This window comes from Octopus sinensis, linkage group LG9 (genome assembly GCF_006345805.1).
Source record: "Octopus sinensis linkage group LG9, ASM634580v1, whole genome shotgun sequence".
Lineage (NCBI taxonomy): Eukaryota > Metazoa > Mollusca > Cephalopoda > Octopoda > Octopodidae > Octopus > Octopus sinensis.
Window position 1 is genome coordinate 74,445,230 of NC_043005.1, and position 22,500 is coordinate 74,467,729.

The 22,500-nt window shown below is 36.5% G+C and overlaps 2 protein-coding genes and 1 long non-coding RNA gene across 4 annotated transcripts in view; 1 reads left to right on the forward strand and 2 right to left on the reverse strand.

The window, feature by feature from the left end:
- LOC118764876 overlaps positions 1-2,686 on the reverse strand; it is an 8,964-nt gene extending 6,278 nt beyond the window's left edge. The window contains exons 1-2 of the long non-coding RNA XR_005000699.1: positions 2,676-2,686; positions 494-496 (exon numbers count right to left, since the gene is read on the reverse strand). This is a non-coding gene — a long non-coding RNA (uncharacterized LOC118764876). The remainder of the gene's footprint in view (positions 1-493; positions 497-2,675) is intronic.
- LOC115215366 (myb-like protein I) overlaps positions 1-16,996 on the forward strand; it is a 283,128-nt gene extending 266,132 nt beyond the window's left edge. For both annotated transcript variants that reach the window (XM_029784515.2, XM_036506032.1), the window contains one exon: positions 16,746-16,996. In XM_029784515.2, coding sequence (XP_029640375.1) covers positions 16,746-16,805 — 60 coding nt within the window. In that variant the 3' untranslated portion in view covers positions 16,806-16,996. The remainder of the gene's footprint in view (positions 1-16,745) is intronic.
- LOC115215365 (mucin-2) overlaps positions 1-22,500 on the reverse strand; it is a 510,799-nt gene that overhangs the window by 324,476 nt on the left and 163,823 nt on the right. The window lies entirely within an intron of this gene.

Sequence of the window (22,500 nt, forward strand, 5' to 3'; positions counted from 1 at the left end):
TGATTAAGGGATATTTAGCTGTTGCTTTCAGCAGATCGAGTGTTGTCTAGAAGCTCCCTTATTGGACCTTGTGGTGGGCCATCCTCCTCCACACCAAATTATTTTCAGTTAGAATGTGTATGTAGCCCTAAATTATCTAATATTCCTTTTTTTTAAAAAAAAAGGTCAACGCTGATTAAGGGATATTTAGCTGTTGCTTTCAGCAGATCGAGTGATGTCTAGAAACTCCCTTATTGGTGTTGTTATTATGGCTTTTGATGCTGTTTTGTTGCTTTTAACGTTATTATTTTGGCTGTCGCTTTATGTTTTTTTTTTTTTTGCTGTTGTTGCAGGTTAGTTCCTTATTAGTTCCGAACCAGTTGATTAAATCCCTTGAACAGCTGTGATCATCCAGATCGATATTTCCCAAACTTAGGCCTCTCAGTAGAGACAGAAAGAACTAAAATTCATGGATCTCCTGAGAACTATACAACAATCTTTCGAGGGTCTGAACGACCTGCACATGTCAATGCTCGTACATACATTATGAGGAAAGGTTAAAGTAGTGGAGGTAATGGGAGTGGAGCGAAAGTTGGTGACCATAGTTAGATGTCAAATACTGCAATATTTTGGCCACATTATCAGGTTTCAGTTTTTCTGTGCCCACATTTTCGGGGACTGGGTGGAAGGTAAATGGGCTCTCGAGTCACAAAAACAAAGGTGGGGCGATGGCACTAAGAACCAGACAAGAAGTTCCCTGTAGTACGAGACTGTAACGTATGTAACGAGGAGCAACGATTGTTTCAGAAGCCTCCGAACATCATCCCCTGTCTTTATAAGAAGTATACACGTTCATTCATTCCTTATTTAATTAAACGACAATCTCATGCTCGATATTTGGGAATCAGAAAAAATCTGTCGACACACTGGTTGATACGTGGTATTGACATAAGATAAGCAAGAGGATACTTCATAGAACACTAGCAAAAGTATAGACGCCATATAACCACAAATCCTGCAAGGCTTGCTGCAGGGTAGTAAAATTCAGCCTGGCTAACGTAAACTATACTTCATATTACTAAAAAAGGTTCTATTATTATATGCTACAATAAAATAATTTCTCACATATGTTAACCATTACATGTACAACATCTTATTAAAATTCCAGTTTAACGTGTTAATGTAATCTAATTCACTTTACATATCACAACAGTTCTACTCTACCGTGTAACAAGATTTGTAGTTATTTTGATTTCACTTGAACATCGCTTGGTCGTTGTTTCGCCCACACAGACTCATTTTTTATTTCAAAATATTGACATACAACAAATATTATACTTCAACAATACTTTTACAGTTCTACCACATGTCACACCCCCATTTAGATTTCTCATAACAAATTCCACAACGTGTCAATACGATTTTAATAAACGAGACAGACGATTGCAGTCTCAACTTTCATGTGGAGGCACATGGCCTAGTGGTTAGAACAGCGGACTCCCGCTCGAGGGATCGCGGGTTCGAATCTCAGACCGGGCGATGTGTGTGTTTATGAGCGAAAACACCTAAGCTCCACGCGGCTCCTGTAGAAGGTAATGGCGAACTTCTGCTGACTCTTTCGCCACAACTTTCTCTCACTCTCTCCTCTGCATCTTGCAGCTTACCTGCGACGGACCGTCGTCCCGTCCAGGTGGGGAACCTATACGCCAAGAAACCAGGAAATCGGCCCTTATGAGCCAGGCATAGCTCGAGAAGGAACAAACAACAACAGTCTCAACGCACTAGACTACTGATTCTCAAATGGGGTCCATATGACCTTTGGGAGTGTGTACGACCCTTGGAGGGGTTCATATAAAATTTTGTTCTTAAAATTTACGCGCAGTAAATTGGTTACACTTCTACAATACATAAGACATATTAATATTTTTATACAATTTAAATAATAGGATCTTTAAGCATCGAATGGCCATGCAGGTCCATCCGAGTAAAAAAGGTGACAAAGGGGTCCAAAGGTTTTCTAAAATGGTCGAGAAGCACTGCACTAGATGACCTAGAAGAAAACACAGTTGAATTCCCTCAAATCACATATTAACGCTTAATAAAAGAAGGACTCTTTAAACAATGTAGTGCTGTATATACAAAAAGATGGAACAATCTTAAATAGCACGATTTTGATCATAAGTTTGCACAGTTCTAACATCAACAACAACAAAATCAACAACAGCAACAACAACAACAACAACAACTGTCTATTGCAATATATGTCAATAGATTTTTAAAAAAAATTTTCCTTAAGCATGTCAGTAAATAAGACGGAGCGGTCACAGATGAAACGTCTTTGATCATAAGTGTATTATTCCATCAAAGATTATCGGAGACTAAACAACAACAGCAATATTCAGTTGCATAATATATTACTAGACTTTCAAGAATGATACTTTGACTATGCTAACAAATGTAAGGTCGTAGCTAGAATGCCTTTGATAACACAGGCCTGCTCAAAGATTACTTGAGACTAAATAACAACAATATTTTATTGCACTATATGTTAATAGATTTTCAATATATATTAAAATTTCGTGTATATATATATATGTGTGTGTAGAGAGAGAGAGAGAGAGAGAAAGAGAGAGAGTGAGAGTGAGTGAGAGAGAGAGATGAAATTGAACCCGGAATCGTGCACTTGGGAAGTAAACTTTTTACTACACAACCAGGCCTGTGCCTAAAACCACATACACGCCCCCCCACACTCTCACGTATGTGTATATATATATATAGAGAGAGATTGATAAATATATATATATATATCTATATATATATATATATATATATATATATATATGTGTATATATATATATATATATATATATATATATATATATGTATATATATTTCATTCATATTCATAAAGAATTTTTTCTTTAGATGTTTATTTATATATAAATGTGTGTGCGCGCGTGTCCATGTGTGTACGTGAGTGTGTACCTCTCTCTCTCTATATATATATATATATATGCACACACACACACACACACACACACACACGCGCGCACACACACACAAATGCTTCCAACAACAGATTCCAGCAACTAACTTCCATTAACAAGGTATTGGTTTGTCCCAGGTTAAAGAAGACCCTCGGTGCCGCGTTGTGTGATCGAACCCCGAACCGCGTGATTGCAAAACAAACAACTTAACTGCAAGTCCATGCTTGCATCTTTACGTTTAACATCTGCTTACTGCTGTTTATATGTATGTTGGTGCAACTTAACTTCTGCAACTTTAGCATAGTTTATTTCTGCCACGTATTGTTGCTGCTCCTGCTGCTCCTGCTACTACAATTCTACAGAAGTTAACCTAGTTCAATTTATATTTGAAAGTATGGCATTGGTCTGTAGAATAATTATTCTATCTCGAAAATCGCAAATTGAAGAGTCAGCACTCTCGTTTCTAACGTTTGGGGGGAATTCTTAATATAAAGATAATTAATTTAACAGCACACAGTAATTAATTGGAGACATTAATGAGTGACATTCTTCAAAATTTGAAAATAAGAAACTAGCTACAACAGCTTCGAATGGATAGACAATCTTCAATGTGATCGGTGACCTACTAGAAATAGCAGCAAAATTTTTCTCGAATCACACACCCTACCGTCTCAAGGACAAGGACACATTATATGATATAATCCAAAATACATTATAGGCATACGGGTGGTTGTGTAGTTAAGAAGCTCTCTTCGGAACCACTTGGTTTTGGGTTCAGTTTCACTACGCGGTACCTTGCGCATTTGTCTTCTGCTATAACCTCAGGCGATATATACATAAGGAAGGCGCGTGGCCTAGTGGTTAGGGGTGTTGCACTCACGTTCGTGAGATCGTGGTTTCGATTCCCACACCCACTGTGTGTTGTACTCTTGAAAAGACACCTCATTTCATGGTGCCCCAGTCCATTCAGCTGTTAATGGGTGGCCCTGCGATGGACTAGCCTTCCGGTCAAGGGAAATATTGGCCTGTTCGTCTACCCAGCGGGGTGATATTATTCTAAAGATAAAATGATAGAAACCGCATTGGGACAAGCGATGTATAACAACATCCGATAGTCTGGTCGATCACGTGATCACGGTTCCTGTTTGTGTTTGTACCCACCAAACGGAATTGGTTTATTTACGTCCTAGTAATTTAGCGGTTCGGCAAAAGCAGCCGATATAATAAATATCAAACTTTAAGACAATAAGTAGTAGGGTCGATTTGCACGACTAAACCCTTCAAGACGGTGTCCTCAGCATGGCCTCAGTCCAATGACTTGAAACAAGTAAAAGAAGGAAGATTATGTTTGAGTAAAAGATGGAATGGACATGACAAGCATTGTTTATGATAGATTTGTTCTGAGGCTCAGCAATAACAACAGCATCATCACCAAAAGTACTTTATCACAAACCAGAGGTATTTAGAAATGTTCTTGTATCAAGGATATTGTCCTGTTCATCATTATAATCCACATATGTTTTTGAGGAGCTTCGATATTAATGAAAGAGATTATTATTTTGCTGAGCGTCCTTTCAGTTGACATTCAAGATAGTGTATGTTACACTAAGGAGCCTCTTATTAAGATTGTTAAATACACTATTGCGGGAGCCCTGCAATGTAAAAAACCTGTTACAAATCTAGTACTAAGGTATATGTTGCCTTTTATCCTTTCCTTGTGTTATATTGGACAGAAGTGTCTACTGCACAGAACCCTCGTGAGAGAGAGATTGTGTTAGATGAAAGAAGACTACTTCCAGCGCATCCTACAAACGTGGCTGCCCAAGCAACATTTAAGAGTTCCATAAGATTTTTTAGAGAAAGAGAGAGAAAGGGACCTCATCAAATATTCATAGGTTACCTCTTGGTTTTCTGAGCTTCGGACCAATACCGTAGCGAAACCCCGCTTTTAAGGGGCCTGTCACTGTACGAATAACATCTAGCATTCTATTTCTTTTTTATCTGACTTTATTTGACATAACATTCCAGTTCCACTTTCGCAGATTCTGGGTGTTCTGGGTTCAATGTCATTGTAGAACCATTGATATAACTACATAAGTACCTAACGAATATTCACTAATGCTTCGCATAATGCATATTTCTAAAGGTAGGGAAACAGGAAAGAACATTTATGTCCTCATAATAATAATTTGAATCTTCGTAAGTCAACATGAAGCACATGAGAATACGCATAAGTAAGTCAGTAGTATACGGAATGATCAGTTTAGCGGGATGTGCATCCTATTAGATTGTCAAGAAAGTTCTTGCGGTTTTTAACCTTTAAATTCAGGGACACATATCTCGGCTCAAACAAGACTTTATTTATCGAAATAAACACCATCAGAATCAACACACTTTTGCCAACGCGAAACAAGTTTATTTATGCCAGTAGCGTAAAAATCCTGTGTTCTGGTGGCGATGAAGTCGTTGAAGGCCTATTTGGCATCGTCTTGGTTTTTCAGGCATTTCTCACGCAGGAAGTTGACTAGATGCTTGAAAAAGTGGCAGTTGGTAGGCGAGAGGTCTGGTGAGTATGGCGGATGAGACAGTTTCTTAGCCCAAATCGTTCAGCTTCTGCAGGGTCAGTTGTGCTACGTGCGGTCGAGTGTTGTCGTGGAGAAGAATTGGTCCTTTTCTATTGACCAATGCTGGCTGTTGTTGTCGGAGTTTCTTATGCATTTCATCCATTTGCTGACAGTACTTCTCTGCCGTAATGGTTTCGCCTGGATCCAAAAAGCTGTGATGGATGAGACCGGCCGTAGACCACCAAACAGTCACCATGACCTTCTTTTGGTGCAACTTTGGCTTTGGGAAGTGTCATGGAGCTTCGTCGGCATCCAACCACTGAACTGAGTGTCGCCGGTTGTCGTAAAGACAACTTTCCATCGCAAGTCACAATCCGGTCGAGAAACGGATCGTTCTTGTTGCGTAAAAGAAGAGAAGGTGACACTTCAAAACGGCGTTTTTTTTTGTTTTTTTTTTGTAGTTCAATTCGTGCAGCACCCATTTCTGAAGTATTTTTGTTTTTCCAATCTCTTTCAAGTGGTTGGAAATTAAGGTATACGTTACATCTAATTCAGAAGCAAGCTCTCGAACAGTTGTGCGTGGATTGGCTTCCACTAAGGCTCTTAGTTGATCGTTGTCAACATTCGATGGCCAACCACTGCACTTATCATCTTCCACTGCACTTATCATCTTCAAGACTCTCGTCACCGCTACGAAATTTCTTGAACTCCTATTGTGCTAAAATTGCTAAAATTGCTCTTAAATGTGGTTTTGGTCGTATTTACTGCTTCTTCTAACGTGTAAAATTACCTGTTAAGTGTAGTTTCTCTTGTGTTTAAATGCACAATATTTTATATTGAGAATATGTTGTCAATTGACTTTTTAGACTTGCTAGGTCACTGGCAGTGAAATTTCTATAAATATTCGCTACCTTATATATTTTACACACACACACATATCTATCTATCTATCTATCTATCTATCTATCTATCTATCTATCTATCTATCTATCTATCTATCTATCTATATATATATATATTATATATATATATATATAATATATATATATATAATAAGAGACTTGCTTCTGTCATTGGAGAGTGGCCATGCTGGGGCATCGCCTTGAAGTGTTTAGTCGAGCAATTGGATCCTAGTACTTAGTCTATTTTAATCTTGGAAAATTATCCTATCGGATCATTTTTCCGAGCCAGAGTTGCGAGGTCAGAAACAAGCAAAATCGTTTATCAAGCGGTAGTGTGGAACAAGCACAAACGTACACACACACACACACACACACACACACACACACACACACACACACATACGCTTATACATATATATATATAAATATATATGAAGGACTTCTTTCAGTTTCCGGCTACAAGATCCACTCACAGGGCTTTGGTCAGCCCAGGGCTATAATAGAAGAGACTTGCTCAAGGTGCCATGCAGTGGGACTGAACCCTTAACCATGTGGTTTGGAAGCAACTTTTTACCACATAGCTACGCGTGCACCTATCATCTGTCAGCCTAGCAACATATTTCGACTTCCTGCCGAAGCTTAATAAATTATGTCACATATGAATGCGAAACGTAAACTTAATTATTAAACCGCCCTCGCTCATACACTTTACTTTTCTGTCAGATACGATCCTTTCGTTACTTTGATCTCGCTTGTGGTCGTATGTTGACCAACAGAGATCAAATAGACGAAAGTCAATACTTACCACACAGCAAAAGCAAGATAATTAATCAACTGCAGCATTTCAGCCAGTGCAATTATAGCATTTGCACATACAGGACAATGTATGCCAAATGCAAAGCTCAATAAATGCGTGCGATCAACACAGGCATTCAGAACCCAGTAAAGGGGTGCGAGGGAAGATTTTCCATTCATTATTCTAAGTATTTACATCAGAAATTTCTTGCCTTTTTAGTTAAAGATTATTGTGCTTTCAAACTAAGTATGTGGGAGGGTACACGTGGTTTTATCTATATCTATCTATCTATCTATCTATCTATCTATCTATCTATCTATCTATCTATCTATCTATCTATCTATCTATCTATCATCTATCTATCTATCTATCTATCTATGTAACTGTCTGCCTGTTTCCCTCTCTCTTTCTCTGTATGTGTGTGTGTGTTTGCATATATATATATAATATATATATATACATATCTCCTTGTTTCTTTCTGTGTTTCTTTTCTGTGTATCTTTCTGTTGAAGAGCGTAGGCTCGAAACGTAAAAGACTTGTTTTATTTATATTCCTGAGCGCCATACTAATACAATTGCTTGTTTGTATTCCACCTGCCTTCGTCTTTTGTTTATTTTCATAAAGCTTCCCGTTATATATATATATATATATATATATAGATAGATAGATAGATATATATATATTATATATATATATATATATAGAGAGAGAGAGAGAGAGAGAGAGAGACAGACAGATAGACAGAGACAGACAGACAAATAGATAGATAGATAGATAGATAGATAGATAGAGAGAGAGATAGACAGACAGACAGACAGACAGACAGACAGATATGCATGTTCGTTATTGCCTGTTTTTAGTTATTTGTTAGAAACCTACTCCCCCGAGGAAGGAGTAGGTTTCTAACAAAGATACAAGGCTCCGTCGTAGGATTCTAGATAACAAAAACAAAGTCACATTTTAAAATTGCATATTTAAACCTTACATATTTTTATTGTTCCACTTATAGATTGTTTTTTTCAGTGTGCGAGTTTGTATGTAAGCATGTCTGTATGTATGCATGTATGAATGAATGAATGAATGAATGAATGAATGAATGTAAGAGGTCATGGGCAGTGAACGGCCATCCGACAATATGTGTACACGTGTATGTATGCATGTATGTATGCGCAGGGACGTGGAAAGACCTGGTTTGGTGTCCAGGCGCGCGGTTGGCCCAGTGGGAGTGAGAAGCCCCTCTGTTGTCACAACATCTCTGTGGGAGAGGTAAACTCCGAGAGAAAACCTACGACACTAACAATATTCGATGATGTAGACTTGTTCTTCTTTTTGAGTTCATGTTGTCCATGTTAAGGGAATGGGATTGGATTTGTGCAAATCCTCACGACATCTCTCTAGAGAAGGGAAACTCTGAGAGAAAACCTGCGACACTGACAATATTCGATGATGTAGACTTGTTCTTCTTTTTGAGTTCATGTTGTCCATGTTCAGGGAATGGGATTGGATTTGTGCAAATCCTTTCCCCACTATAAAAAAAAATCCTCATGCACAGGCATCGCTTGAAAACAAAGTAAGACCTATCTCAATAATGGCTGTTCGTAGCCGTCGCATGTGTGGGATTCTAGAAGAGGCGATGGCAAAACTCGAACAGGAGTTTACAGCCATCATGTATGTATGTATAAGCAGAAACATGAGAACATATGCTCATGCACTCACATATACATATATAAATATATGATTGTTAAAGAGGATAACAAACATTAAGGCAAGGCAAATATCCCAAGTCGTATATGGTACTATTATTGGAAAATTAGTTATTGTGTTCCTCTTTTTTTTAACAATTATATATCCGCTGCATCGGAAATCTGCAATGGCCCCATATCTACTTCTCGGTTGTAACCTTGGCGCCCTAGTAATCCGTTACAATGTACCTAATCGTTTAGATCACCTGCGAACTAAACCCCCATACTACGCATATATATATATATATATATATAATATATATATATATATATATATATATATATATATATATATATATATATATATATATATATATCTTTATATATATAAAAGTGAAGTTGTGTGTCTGTCTCCTACGATTTAGATTCCTAACTACTCCCACATTTGCGGTGCAGTTTAACCAAAACCGGGTATCTTATAGTCGTGATTCATATCGAGCCCTTCTGGGTATTAGCGCGCGTCTACGATGAGTCTACGATTTAAAAAAACATTTACCACCATTTTTTCCATTTTAATGCATTTTTTTGCTATTTTTTGGCTATAACTCTCTAAAAATGCTTATATAGTTATTTCCCTTACAAACCCGAGCAACGCCGAGCGATACTGCTAGTATATATATATATATATATATATATATATATATATATACACGTATAATACACAAGCCATTCGGAAAGCTATTCCAAGCTTTTTGTTTTGTAGCTTCTAGCTGGTAATTAGATTTTTTTCTTTTCTTTTCTTTTTCTTTTGTAATAGGCTTCTATCATATATAGTTGCCCTCAGAATTAATGTATGAGGCCGAATGTTGAGAGCGTCGAACAAACGATCAGAAAGTCGTTGGTTCGATTCTCGATACCGGCCAGCACGATGTGTCTTTGAGCAAGGAATATCATTCTCATATTACTCCAGTCTTCTCAGGTGAAAATTAGTTCCAGCTGATTGCTGGTACAGCATTATTTGTCATTAGCTGGGCCATCCAGGATGTGCCGAGAGTCAAAATATAAAATAAATGCGCCCTTTTTAAAGCCTAGCCAGGCTCATGGGTCCGGTTTCCCGGTTTCCGTGGCGTATGTGTTCCCCAGCTGGACGGGACGCCAGTCCATCGCAACGTTACTCATTTTTGCCAGCTGAGTGGACTGGAGCAACGCGAAATGACGTGTTTTGCTCAAGAACACAACGCGTCGCCCGGTCCAGAAATCGTAACCACAATCTTATGATCATGATGCTGACACCCTAACCATTAAGCCACGCGCCTCCACGCCGAGAGTCAAAGAATGGCAAAATTGCAAGTGTCTATTTGCGATAATACGGGCAACTTAAACAATTAACAAAAGCATGGTACAAGCTATCACGTCTTAACTCGTTTGCAATCAAGCTTTTTAAATATATAATTAATCGGTTTTAGAGTGGTGAATCTTTTTGAAACGGTAGAGTATTGGACAAAATGTTATGCAATATTTATATTCCTTTGTGTTGTGAGTTAAAATTCCACTAAGATTGACTCTGTCTTCCATTCATGCAGATCTCATCGATTAACATGCTATTATACTTTTGCTGTGGTCTGGTTAAAAGCACTATAACCATCTGACTTTACCTAACGTCGGTAGAACATCTGAGCTATACGGAAGTTAATTGTTAGATTAAGAGCTTAACGGTCCCGAGATTAAATCAAATTACAGTGGAAAAAAATAAAACAAAAACAAAACTACTATAGTAAAATTTACACATACTTTAGACTAGCAAACAGAAAGATTAATTGTATTTTCTTTCATTCAAGCCATCTTAAAACATACATAAACAATGTGGGTGGGGCTAGTTAATTGCATGCATTAGCATAAAGTTTGGGTGAGTATAAAATTACTGAAAATGAAGCGATGGAAAATTTCAGACAGATGCTATTTACTCAACTTATAAAAAAAAAAAATTCTTGGTTCCTTTCAACATGTTACTTACCTGCTATTATTGGCTGCTAAGATGTAGACAAAAAGTCTGTTAGTTTAATAATCATCTGACAAGTTAAAGCAAATATCAAGTTTTTTTTAAAAATGTGACTGAGGGCCTTTTTTTATATATATATATATGTGTGTATATATATATATATATATATATACAGATAAAATTATTGCTAAAGGTTGTAGAATGGAAAACAGCGAAAGAAGAAGACGGAAAAAGTTCTGAAAGTTAAAAAGTTTAAAAAGTAAAAAAGAAATGGGTTAGTAAACATTTCTTGAGAGAACGAATAAAATGTATAGAATACATGGTATGAATAAACCGAAACACACCACCACCGCCACCACTGCCGCTGCCACCCGACACAATAATGGTTAAAGAGGAATTAAGAGGAATTCTCTATGCGGTCACTCACACTATTAGATATAGAAGCCAGATATTCCTTAAATCCAGCCTACGGCCTTAAAAAAGGCAATGCTTGGATAATGTAGCTCCAAATACTAGTATTATAATATATATATAAACGGCAAAGTGTGTGTGTGTTGTGTGTGTGTGTGTGTGTGTGTGTGTGTGTGTGTCCTTTATACAAATCCACAATTTTTCAGTTAGAGAGCCCGAAACTTGATACGCCAATTGAATGCCAGCTAGCTGTCTGTGATTGGTCGGAGATTTGGTCAGTACTCGCATTTATGTGCGCACGCACGCAGCTGTATATGCATGCTCTAGCATTATGACCCGACGTTGCCGGGTCATAGTGCTAGTGTTCAAATAAAGTTTGTTTCGTCACTTATTGAATGACATTGATCAAGGTTTGCTCAACTAGGTTGACTCAAGTTTCACCCAGGATTCACCCAGATTTCACCTGGTTTAAATATCGTCAGCAGGGAGCTACAAAAAGCAGCTAAATTTATCTGAAATCACAAAAGGCATTTCCAAAAATCAACTTTTCCGCAGCTCTCGGAATAAAATGTGATTTTGTGATGTATTTCGGAAGAAAGAGGATGAAGTAAATTAGCACAACCTGAGCATCGAAAGTGGGTCATCGGTTATCATATTGTATTGGTTTTGTCTTGAATTAATATTACAAAACTACATGAAGCAGTAACAAGCTTGACGTTTTCAAAAGTACTTTGTTCTGAGGAGACCAGCTTTTAAAAATTTCTTACATTCGAATACTAGTATATGATAAATGGTCCAAGTATAAAGTCGAAACTAGAGATATTTCCTACACGGAATAAATCTAAATAGCATTAAGCAATGTTTGGTACTTGACAGATCACACATCACCACCTCTTTAAGGTTCTTTATATTAACATTTTTTATACTTGTTTCAATCGTTAGACTACGGCCATGCTGGGGCACTCCTTGAAGAATTTTTAGTCGAATGAATAAGCCCTAGTATTTATATTTTTCTTTTAAGCCGGGCACTTATTCTATCAATCTCTTTTGCCGAAACACTATGATACGGGGACGTAAACACACCAACACTGGTTGTCAAGAGGTGGTAGAGGACAAACGCTCGCGCTAGCACACACGCACACACGTACACACACACACACATACACACACACGCAAATATATATATATATATATATGTATGTGCATATATGATGGGCTTCTTTCAGTTTCTGTCTACCAAATTCATTCATAAGTTTCTGATTGACTCAAACTTATAGCAAAAGACACTTGCTCAAGGTATTGCACAGTAAGACTGAACCCAGAACCATGTGATTGGGAAGCAAGCTTTTTACCACACATCCACGCCTATAGGGATTTGTGTAGCATAAAACCTTGAATTTGGTATGAATGCCTGGGTCGATGATATGATGGTGGGGTTTAGTCGATTAGATTGGTTTAAAATCAAGAGTATTATTTTATTGACTCCAGAGGGATGAAAATCAATATTGATCCTGGCGAGAATATGATCTAAGAATATGACATCTAGTTCTTTACCTTCCGATTTCAGAATCCAGCCAAGTCATTTTTTGTCTTTCATCCTTTCGTAAAGTAAAAAGTACCAGTCAATTACTGGGGTCGAATTCTCCTTCCACAAATTAGTGGCCTTTTGCCTAGATTAGATATTAATTAATGGCGATGGTTTGTGAGAATTGGCAGAGCGTATTAGAAACAAATAAGGGAGATAGATTGAAAGAATCAGTAGAGCATCGCACAAAATATTTTGCGCTATTAATTTCGGTTCTTTACGTTTTAGGTTCTAATCCTGCCGAGGTCAACTTTGTTTTTCATATTTTCGGGTTCAATAAAATATAGTATCAGATAAGTTCTTGGATCGAAGGTGGTGCCTAACACCATTCCTTCAAAACTGCTGACCTCGTGCTAAGATTTGAAGCCAATAAAAAAGGAACGAAGCAGATAAAATCATTAACGCGTCGGGCAAAATTCTTAGCGGCATCTCTTCCAGCTCTTTAGTTTCAGAGTTCAAATCCTGCTGCGGTCAGTTTTGCCTTCCATCCTTCCATAACCGATAAAGTACCAGTTTTATACTGAAATATAAATCTTATTCTTAAAATATTCTTCTATTCTTAAAATTGAAACAATTCTTGTTTTTATGGATTTTTGTTATGATGAAAAGACGCTGCGCACGATAACTTATCAAACTCAACGGGATTGAAATGCAACTGTCTGTCTGTCTATCTGTCTCTCTTTCTTCCTCTCTCTCTGTCTCTCTCTCTGTCTCTCTGTCTCTCTCTCTGTCTCTCTGTCTCTCTCTCTGTCTCTCTCTGTCTCTCTCTCTCTCTCTCCCTCCATATATATATATATATATATATATATATATATGTGTGGGATTGCAATGGGAACCCGAGCTGCCCCAGTGATTGCGAACCTTGTAATGGGTTACCTAGAGCTTAAAATATATCAATCATCACTACAAAAATATGTCATCTCATTTCATTGCTATTTAAAGGAGAACTGCAAGAGGTATTTGGACGATTGCTTTATACTTTGGAAAGACAGCATGGACAAACTCCTCGATTTCAAAATAAAGCGCAACAATATCAATAACAACATACAATTCACCATGGAGCACAGCAATAAACAACTCCCTTTTTTTGACATCCTAATTAAAATAGCCAATAACCACATCGAAACAGACATCTTCTACAAAACTCACAGATACAAAACAATACCTATTATTCAACTCATGCCACTCCAAACACATAAAAATTAATATACCTTATAATCTAGCGAAAAGAATCTGTACCATAGTTTCGGACACCTGTACTCGTGAACGAAGACTCCTTGAACTCAGATCAATACCAATCAAAAGACATTACCGAATATCATTAATAAATGATGGCATTAAATGAGCAAAGGAAATAGATATAGGAACATTCAGGGAAGTCAACCGAAATACTACACCAGACTTAAAAGTACTCCCATACACCTCCACACATAACCCTAGAAACAACGAAGCCTTCAACATTATCATCCAAAATCTACCCACCCTCACAAGAGATAAAACAATGAACAAAATTTTAGGCTCACACAAAATTATCAAAAGCAAAATACAAATCATTGAAAAAATATTAACCAGCACAAGACTATATCCATTAACAACGGAACCAAAAGTAAAAAAAATGTGGTCGACCTAACTGTGGCTCATGCCCCCACCTTTTGGAGGGTTCAGAGTTACACTGAACCCACAAGGTGAAATATTTAAGATTAAATCAAATTTCACCTGTGCCTCGAAAAACCTAATCTATGCCATTACCTGCTTAGGGTGCGGTAATCAGTATATTGGCCAAACAGGAATATCACTCCGTCGAAGAACCACTCTCCACAAACAACAAATCCGCCACCCACAATACAGGCAGATACAGGTCATTGAACACATAGAAAGGTGTGCTAGGAAACTTAATCCTAATTTCCTAATTTTCCCCTTCTATCAATGTTCACAGAACACCTCAGTACAGCAAAAATGAATAAAGAGGCAACTTTCATCAATAAATATCTTCCACAACTCAATATGAACATATAACATAATACAGAACACTACTAACCTTTCAATTAATACCACTAAACCCCATACACCATTCACATTACAGTATTATATCTACCCTAATTAAATCAAATCTAGAATCACTTACCTCCCTTACACATAATCTTTTTACTCAGGGACTAGTAGACCCGAGACCGTTCGGTAATTGGTGCGCATTTAAAGCCAGTGAACAGTAATTTTACGAAACCGGTATGCCTTTGAATCTCTTTAACAATTCACAATAATGACTTTTATTACTTTTATTCCTACCTCACTTCATCTAATTGTATATATCTATCGTTACTTTTCATAAAAAGCCTTTACATTTGATGTCCAATATGCATTTTCGCTTTTTTCTTCTTACTTTACCCTTACATTTCCACGTGTAGTTTCTATTTTCTTTTTGTAGCACATTTCTATTATATATATATATATATATATATATATATATATATAATATATATATATATATATATATATATGATCAAATGAATTGACCCCAGTACTTAATTTTTTTAAAGCCTGTTATTTATGCAATCCGTCGCATTTGCCAAACCGCTAAGTTACGGGGATCTAAACACACCGGTTATCAAGCAGTAGTAGGAACTCTCTCCCTCCCCTCTTTCTCTCACACACATACATATACATACATATATTTATATACGATGGCTTTTTCCATCTACAAAACCCACTTTCCACCTACCAAACCCACTCACAAGGTTTTGCTCGGCCCGAAGAAGTAGAAGACACTTGCCCAATGTGCCATGCTGTGATACTGAACCCAGAACCATGTGGTTGGGAAACAAGCTTCTTACCGCACAGATGCATTAGGTGTGCAACAAATTTACCTGTTGATTGCAGCTCTTATCAATATTCACATTAAACTCCCTCTGATGCCCGATCCAATAATGTTCTATGTGACACGCATAGGCTCTTACGTAATATAAAAAAAACATATCTGTTATGAGAGAAAAACATGAAGGATGAATTCGATATTTCTTTATTTCTTCGATTACACACACTTCTGCGATTGATAATCGAGGATAGTAAATTTTAAATGCAATGTATAAAGATCATTTCCTCATGCCGAACGCATAATCGGACAGAGTCGAGATACAATGTGTATATACGTATACCTATGACACATACGGATGTGCATATACGTATACCTATGACACATACGGATGTGCATATATTTACCGTAAATCCTGGAGTATAATCCGCATTTCCCCCCAAAATTTAAAGGTCAAAATCCCTAGTACGTATTATATACTAGGTTAAAAATGAAAATTATTTTCTAAGAAATGTCCGAGTCTCTATTTGCTGTCCGACAATGTTTATTCAGACGTATTTTGTGATGTCGGGTGCGAAAATACCTTAAGCTAAGCCTGCAAGCAATGAAGTCATAAAAGAATCATCCATAACTTGCAGTAAGCAACATTTATTAAACGTTATTACTGTTATTTCTTTATTTTCTGCAAACAAAATGCACAAAAATGCTACACGTCTGCATTATGTTATATATACGTTACCGTATACATTTTTACAAACCAAGGACGTTATGTAGACCTCCTTGACTCACGTTAGAGAAGGAGTGCGTATTATACACAAGGTTTAGGTTTTTCAGAAGTACAGCCCCCTAAAAATCCTCTGCGTATTATCCTCAAGGACGGACTATACTCAAGGATTTACGCTGTTTGTCTATGTATACACAGGCGCATATATGTCTGTGTATGTGCATGTGCATATTTATGAGTTTGTTATTAAAATTCCTTGTAAAATATGTCGATAACTTACGCTTTCTTTTTGTTCGTCTTTTTCAGATACGCTACACTATTAACAAGCTTACCCAAACAATGTTCGAAAAACTACAGCGGCACTAAACGTAACAACGCACACAGTCTACCATTGACGGTGCTTTTCTTTTAGAAGAGAAGCACAATTCCACTTAGCGAAGATTGTGAGGAGAAATATATAAAAATCATGAATTTAATTATGGATATATGAAATATATATGATATATATGAATATGTGAAATATATAAAAATAATTATAAATAAAATTATGGATATATGAAATATATGCGTATGTGAAATATATGAAGTAATTATGAATTTAATTATGAATATATGAAATATATGAATATATCGAAAAAAATATGAATAAAATTATGAAATATGTGAAATGTATTAAATATATGAAATATATGATATATATAAAATTTATGAGTAAAATGATAAATGTATGTAATATATGAAATATATATATAAAAAAGGTTGAATAAAAAATATATTCTATGGCGAGTGTAAAGTATATATTATGTGAGATGCCATATATATATATATGTATGTATATATATGTATGTATATATGTATATATATATATGTATGTATATATGTATATATATATATGTGTATATATATATATATATATATATATATATATATATATATATATATATATATACAAATTAATAATGATAATATTAGGGAGTAAATCCAAACTTACGGGGAAAAATTAGATTTAGGATTAAATCTAATTTATAGTATAAATATATATATTAAATTAGAGATAAAACCACTATTAGGCAATGTATATTATGTATGTATATATATATATATATATATGTACGTATGTATGTATATGTGTATGTATGTTTAGGCGAAGGCATGGATCTGTGGTTAAGAAGCTTGATTTGCAATCACAGCTTTTGGGGTTCAATCCCACTGCCCGGCACCTTGGGCAAATATCTTCTACTAGAACTCCAGGTTGGCCAAATCATTGTGTGTGAATTTGGTAAACAGGAACTGTATGAAGGCCTGTTTCGCGCGCGTGCGTGTGTTGGAGTGTCGCTCATCACTGACCCACCGTCTCAGAAACTTAGCAGTTCAACAAAAGATGTATGATGAATGCCAGACTTCAAAAAATATAAGTATTAAAGTCAGTTTGTTCGACTAAAACCCTTCCGGACGAAGTCCCTGCATGGCCGCAGTCCAGTGACTTAACAAGTAAATGAAGATAATAGAAGATAGAAACCAACAATGAGCTAGAGGTAAAACAGAGTCACAGAGACACAGAGAGTCAGATAGATAGGGACAATATGTAGATGGGAGAGAGAGAGAGAGAGCAAGAAAGAGAAAGAGATAGGGGGAGAAAGAGAAGGGAGAGAGGGGGCAGAGACAGAGGCAGTAACAATATGTGAGGGAAGGAGGAAGAGAGGGAGAGAATGAAAGTAAGAGAGAGAAAGAGAGAATGTGTGTGTGGAGAAAACAGGAGGAGAGAGAGAGAGGGGGCAGAGACAGAGAGGCAGGAACAATGTGTAAGTGAAAGAGAGACATGGAGGAAGATGGAGATTGAGAGAGAGAGAGAGAGAAGAGAGAGAGAGAGAGAGAGAGAGAGAGAGAGAAATATAACGAATTAGAGAAACTATAAGGTAAGTGAAATCGGGAAGGTGAGAGTAAATATGAACAAATAAATAAAATATTTTTTAAAAAATGCTTCAGGCGAAGAAAAGTAATTTGAAGATGAAACTAGAGAGAGATGAGCAAAGTTTGTGAATTACGTTAATGAATTAATCCCTCAGTTAATTAATAAATTAATTAAAAAAACAAGTTTATTAAAAGCCACATTGTTTCATTGCATTAGACATCGCACTAGTAGACTGCTATATACGGTTCTTATACTAACTTAACATTGGATTGACTCAACATTACCATTACCTGTGCAGGTGCGCGGTGTGTCATACGTCGGATATCAGAGAGCAACGTGATATGAAGTTTTTTGCTCAAAATTATAACGCACCGTCCAGTCCGGCAAACGAACCAGCGATCCCTGCGATTGTGTGTACAACCCGTTAATCACTACAGCACACGCCCTCATTAGTCTGACTAGTCTTTAAAGAAAACTCTTGCAATCTACAATTTAGTTCCTATGAACACACCAAACCAATAATTAAACGAAAGACAAATCAGTAAACCAATTGATTATTTAGTTGGAATCATTGACCCAGTCTTGCAATTGTCAAGTCAAACTATTAACAACATAATGACAAAAGCTATCAGTGGCGTGTCGTCATCGTTGTAACTGGCGCCCTAACGTGTTGATCTGCTTTGACTCAAAGTTTAGGCTCTATCTATCTATCTATCTATCTATCTATCTATCTATCTATCTATCTATCTATATATCTATCTATCTATCTATCTATATATATATATTCTCTTTTTTTACTCTTTTTACTTGTTTCAGTCATTTGAATGCGGCCATGCTGGAGCACCGCCTTTAGTCGAGCAAATCGACCCCGGGACTTATTCTTTGTAAGCCCAGTACTTATTCTATCGGTCTCTTTTGCCGAACCGCTAAGTGAAGGGGACGTAAACACACCAGCATCGGTTGTCAAGCAATGCTAGGGGGACAAACACAGACACACAAACATACACACAAATACATATATATATACATATATACGACAGGCTTCTTTTCAGTTTCCGTCTACCAAATCCACTCACGAGGCATTGGTCGGCCCGGGGCTATAGCAGAAGACACTTACCCAAGATGCCACGCAGTGGGACTGAACCCGGAACCATGAGATTGGTTAGCAAGCTACTTACCACACAGCCACTCCTGCGCCTATATATATATACATATTATTTCTTTATTGCCCACAAGGGGATAAATATAGAGACGACAAAAAAGCACAGACAAAGGGTATTAAGTCGATTACATCGATCCCAGTGTGTAACTGGTACTTAATCTATCGACTCCGAAAGGATGAAAGGCAAAATCGACCTCGGCGGAATTTGAACTCAGAACGTAGCGGCAGACGAAATACCTATTTCTTTACTACCCACAACGGGCTAAACACAGAGAGGACAAACAAGGACAGGCAAACGGATTAAGTCGATTATATCGACCCCAGTGCCTAACTGGTACATATAAAACTGGTACTCCGTCGCTGAGGACGGCGAAGGTTCCAGCTGAACCGATCAACGGAACGGCCTGCTTGTGAAATTAACTTGCAAGTGGCTGAGCACTCCACTGACAAGCGTATCCTTAACGTAGCTCTCAAGGAGATCCAGCATGACGCAGAATGTGACTAGGCTGGCTCTTTGAATGACACATACTACTCATTTTTGCCAACTGAGTGGATTGGAGAAACGTGAAATAAAGTGTCTTGCTGAAGGACACAACGCGTCGCCGGGAATTGAACTCGCGATCTTGTGATCGTGAGCTGAATACCTTAACAACTAAACCTTCACTAATATGTACATATATATATATATATATCTTCTGTAGAAGAAGAGAGTAGGCTCAAAACGTGAAAGTTTCTTTCATTTACCCGAGTGTCAAATTAATTACACCTTTCTTTTGTTTTTTGCACAATTTTCAGTATATTCTTCTTCGTATTGTCTTATACTCCGAAATTCTTGAAATTCTTCTAAGTGATATCTGGGTTTACTTGTCATACATGAAGAATTACCTTGGATGTTAATTCTACTATTTAGAGGTACCTGATTGTTGGATATAGCTAACCAAATTCGTTTAATACTGAGTGCTTAATAGGTATCTAACTAGATTTAGTAATCCATTTTACTTTGTATTATTATATATATATATATATATATATATATATATATATATATATATATATATATATAACGGGAAGCTTTATGAAAATAAACAAAAGGCGAAGGCAGGTGGAATACAAACAAACAATTGTATTAGTATGGCGCTCAGGAATATAAATAAAACAAGTCTTTTACGTTTCGAGCCTACGCTCTTCAACAGAAAAATACACAGAAAAGAAACATGGAGAGAAACAAGGAGAGAAAAAAAATGCGTGCAGAAGCTAGCGAATCAACATATATATATATATATACATCCTCGTACATCCTCAAATTTACTCATAAGATATGAAAAAACCTAGGCAAACCTTAAAACAAACAAGAAAAAGCAGAAAGAAAATAAATGATTCCGCTCAATCTTTCATTACATCAAAAGGTAAAAAACACCAACAAAAAAGAGAAAAGACAAGTACAGTAGAAATGTTGATTAAGGAAATATTAACAATAAAACACAAGGAACATGAAAGGTGATAGCGATTCTCTGAACAGAACAACCGGTTCAATTCCAACCGAAAACTATTTTATGAATGAGTGAGAAATAAATACAGTGAGATAGATAGACAGACGTTTTAATCGGCAGAAAGTTACAAAAGCGTTCTGTCGGTTAAAAACTATTAATGATACATACACACATATATATATATTATATATATATATATATATATACTAGCAGTATCGCCCGGCGTTGCTCGGGTTTGTAAGGGAAATAACTATATAAGCATTTTTAGAGAGTTATAGCCAAAAAATAGCAAAAAAATGCATTAAAAATGGAAAAAAAATTATGGTAATTTTTTTTTTAAATCGTTGACTCATCGTAGACATTTTTAGAGAGTTACTTCCCTTATATAATAGCGAAAAAAAGCATTAAAATGGAAAAAAATGATGGTAAATTATTTTTTAAATCGTAGACTCATCGGAGGCGCGCGCTAATACCCAGAAGGGCTCGATATGAATCACGACTATAAGATACCCGGTTTTGGTTAAACTGCACCGCAAAATGTGGGAGTAGTTAGGAATCTAAATCGTAGGAGACAGACACACAACCTTACTTTTATATATAAAAGTGCCCAGCCACTTGCAAATCGGCACGAATTTTCCGGACAACCCAACATATATATATATATATATATATATATATATATATATAATATATATATATATTATATATATTGGGTTGTCCGGAAAGTTCGTGCCGATTTGTCGTAGCTTACCTTTCGACTTATTTTAAAACATGGTTGAGTCCATAAAATAGGATTTGACTACACCTCCATTTAGAGCACATTTTAAGCTATCTTTTCGTGGAAGAAGGTTTATGTTCCTATAACCTGTGTTAATTTTGTAACCCTTTAAAATGAGAGATAAGAAAGTTCATTTTCGGCACTTGATGCTTTGGGAATCAGACAAAAATTGCTGCAGTTCGGCTGGGATGTGTTACCCCACCCTCCATATTCACCAGATATTGCTCCTTCGGATTTCCACTTATTCAGGTTTCTGCAGAATAGTCTTAATGGTAAGAACCTCAATTCCTTGGATGACGTAAAAAAATACCTGATGAATTATTTGCCATGAAACCACCTCAGTTCTGGGAAGAGGGTATTTTTAAGTTAAAGGAAAGATGGAGACGCATGTGCAACAAAATGGTTCATATTTGGTTGAGTACAAATGTAATGGCAAGTATTTATTGACCTTTATTTTTCCTTTAAAAATCGGCACAAACTTTCCGAACAACCCAATATATATATATATATATATATATATATATATATATATATATATATATATATATGTATATATAAATCAATAAATGGTGGGGTTGTATATATATATATATATATATATATATATATATAATGGTACATCAACACTTAGAATTTGCATCACAATTTTTGAACCCCTATCTTGCTCGGCAAGGAACCTCTACCTCGCTCCTGAAAACTGTTCAACAAAACGAATACCC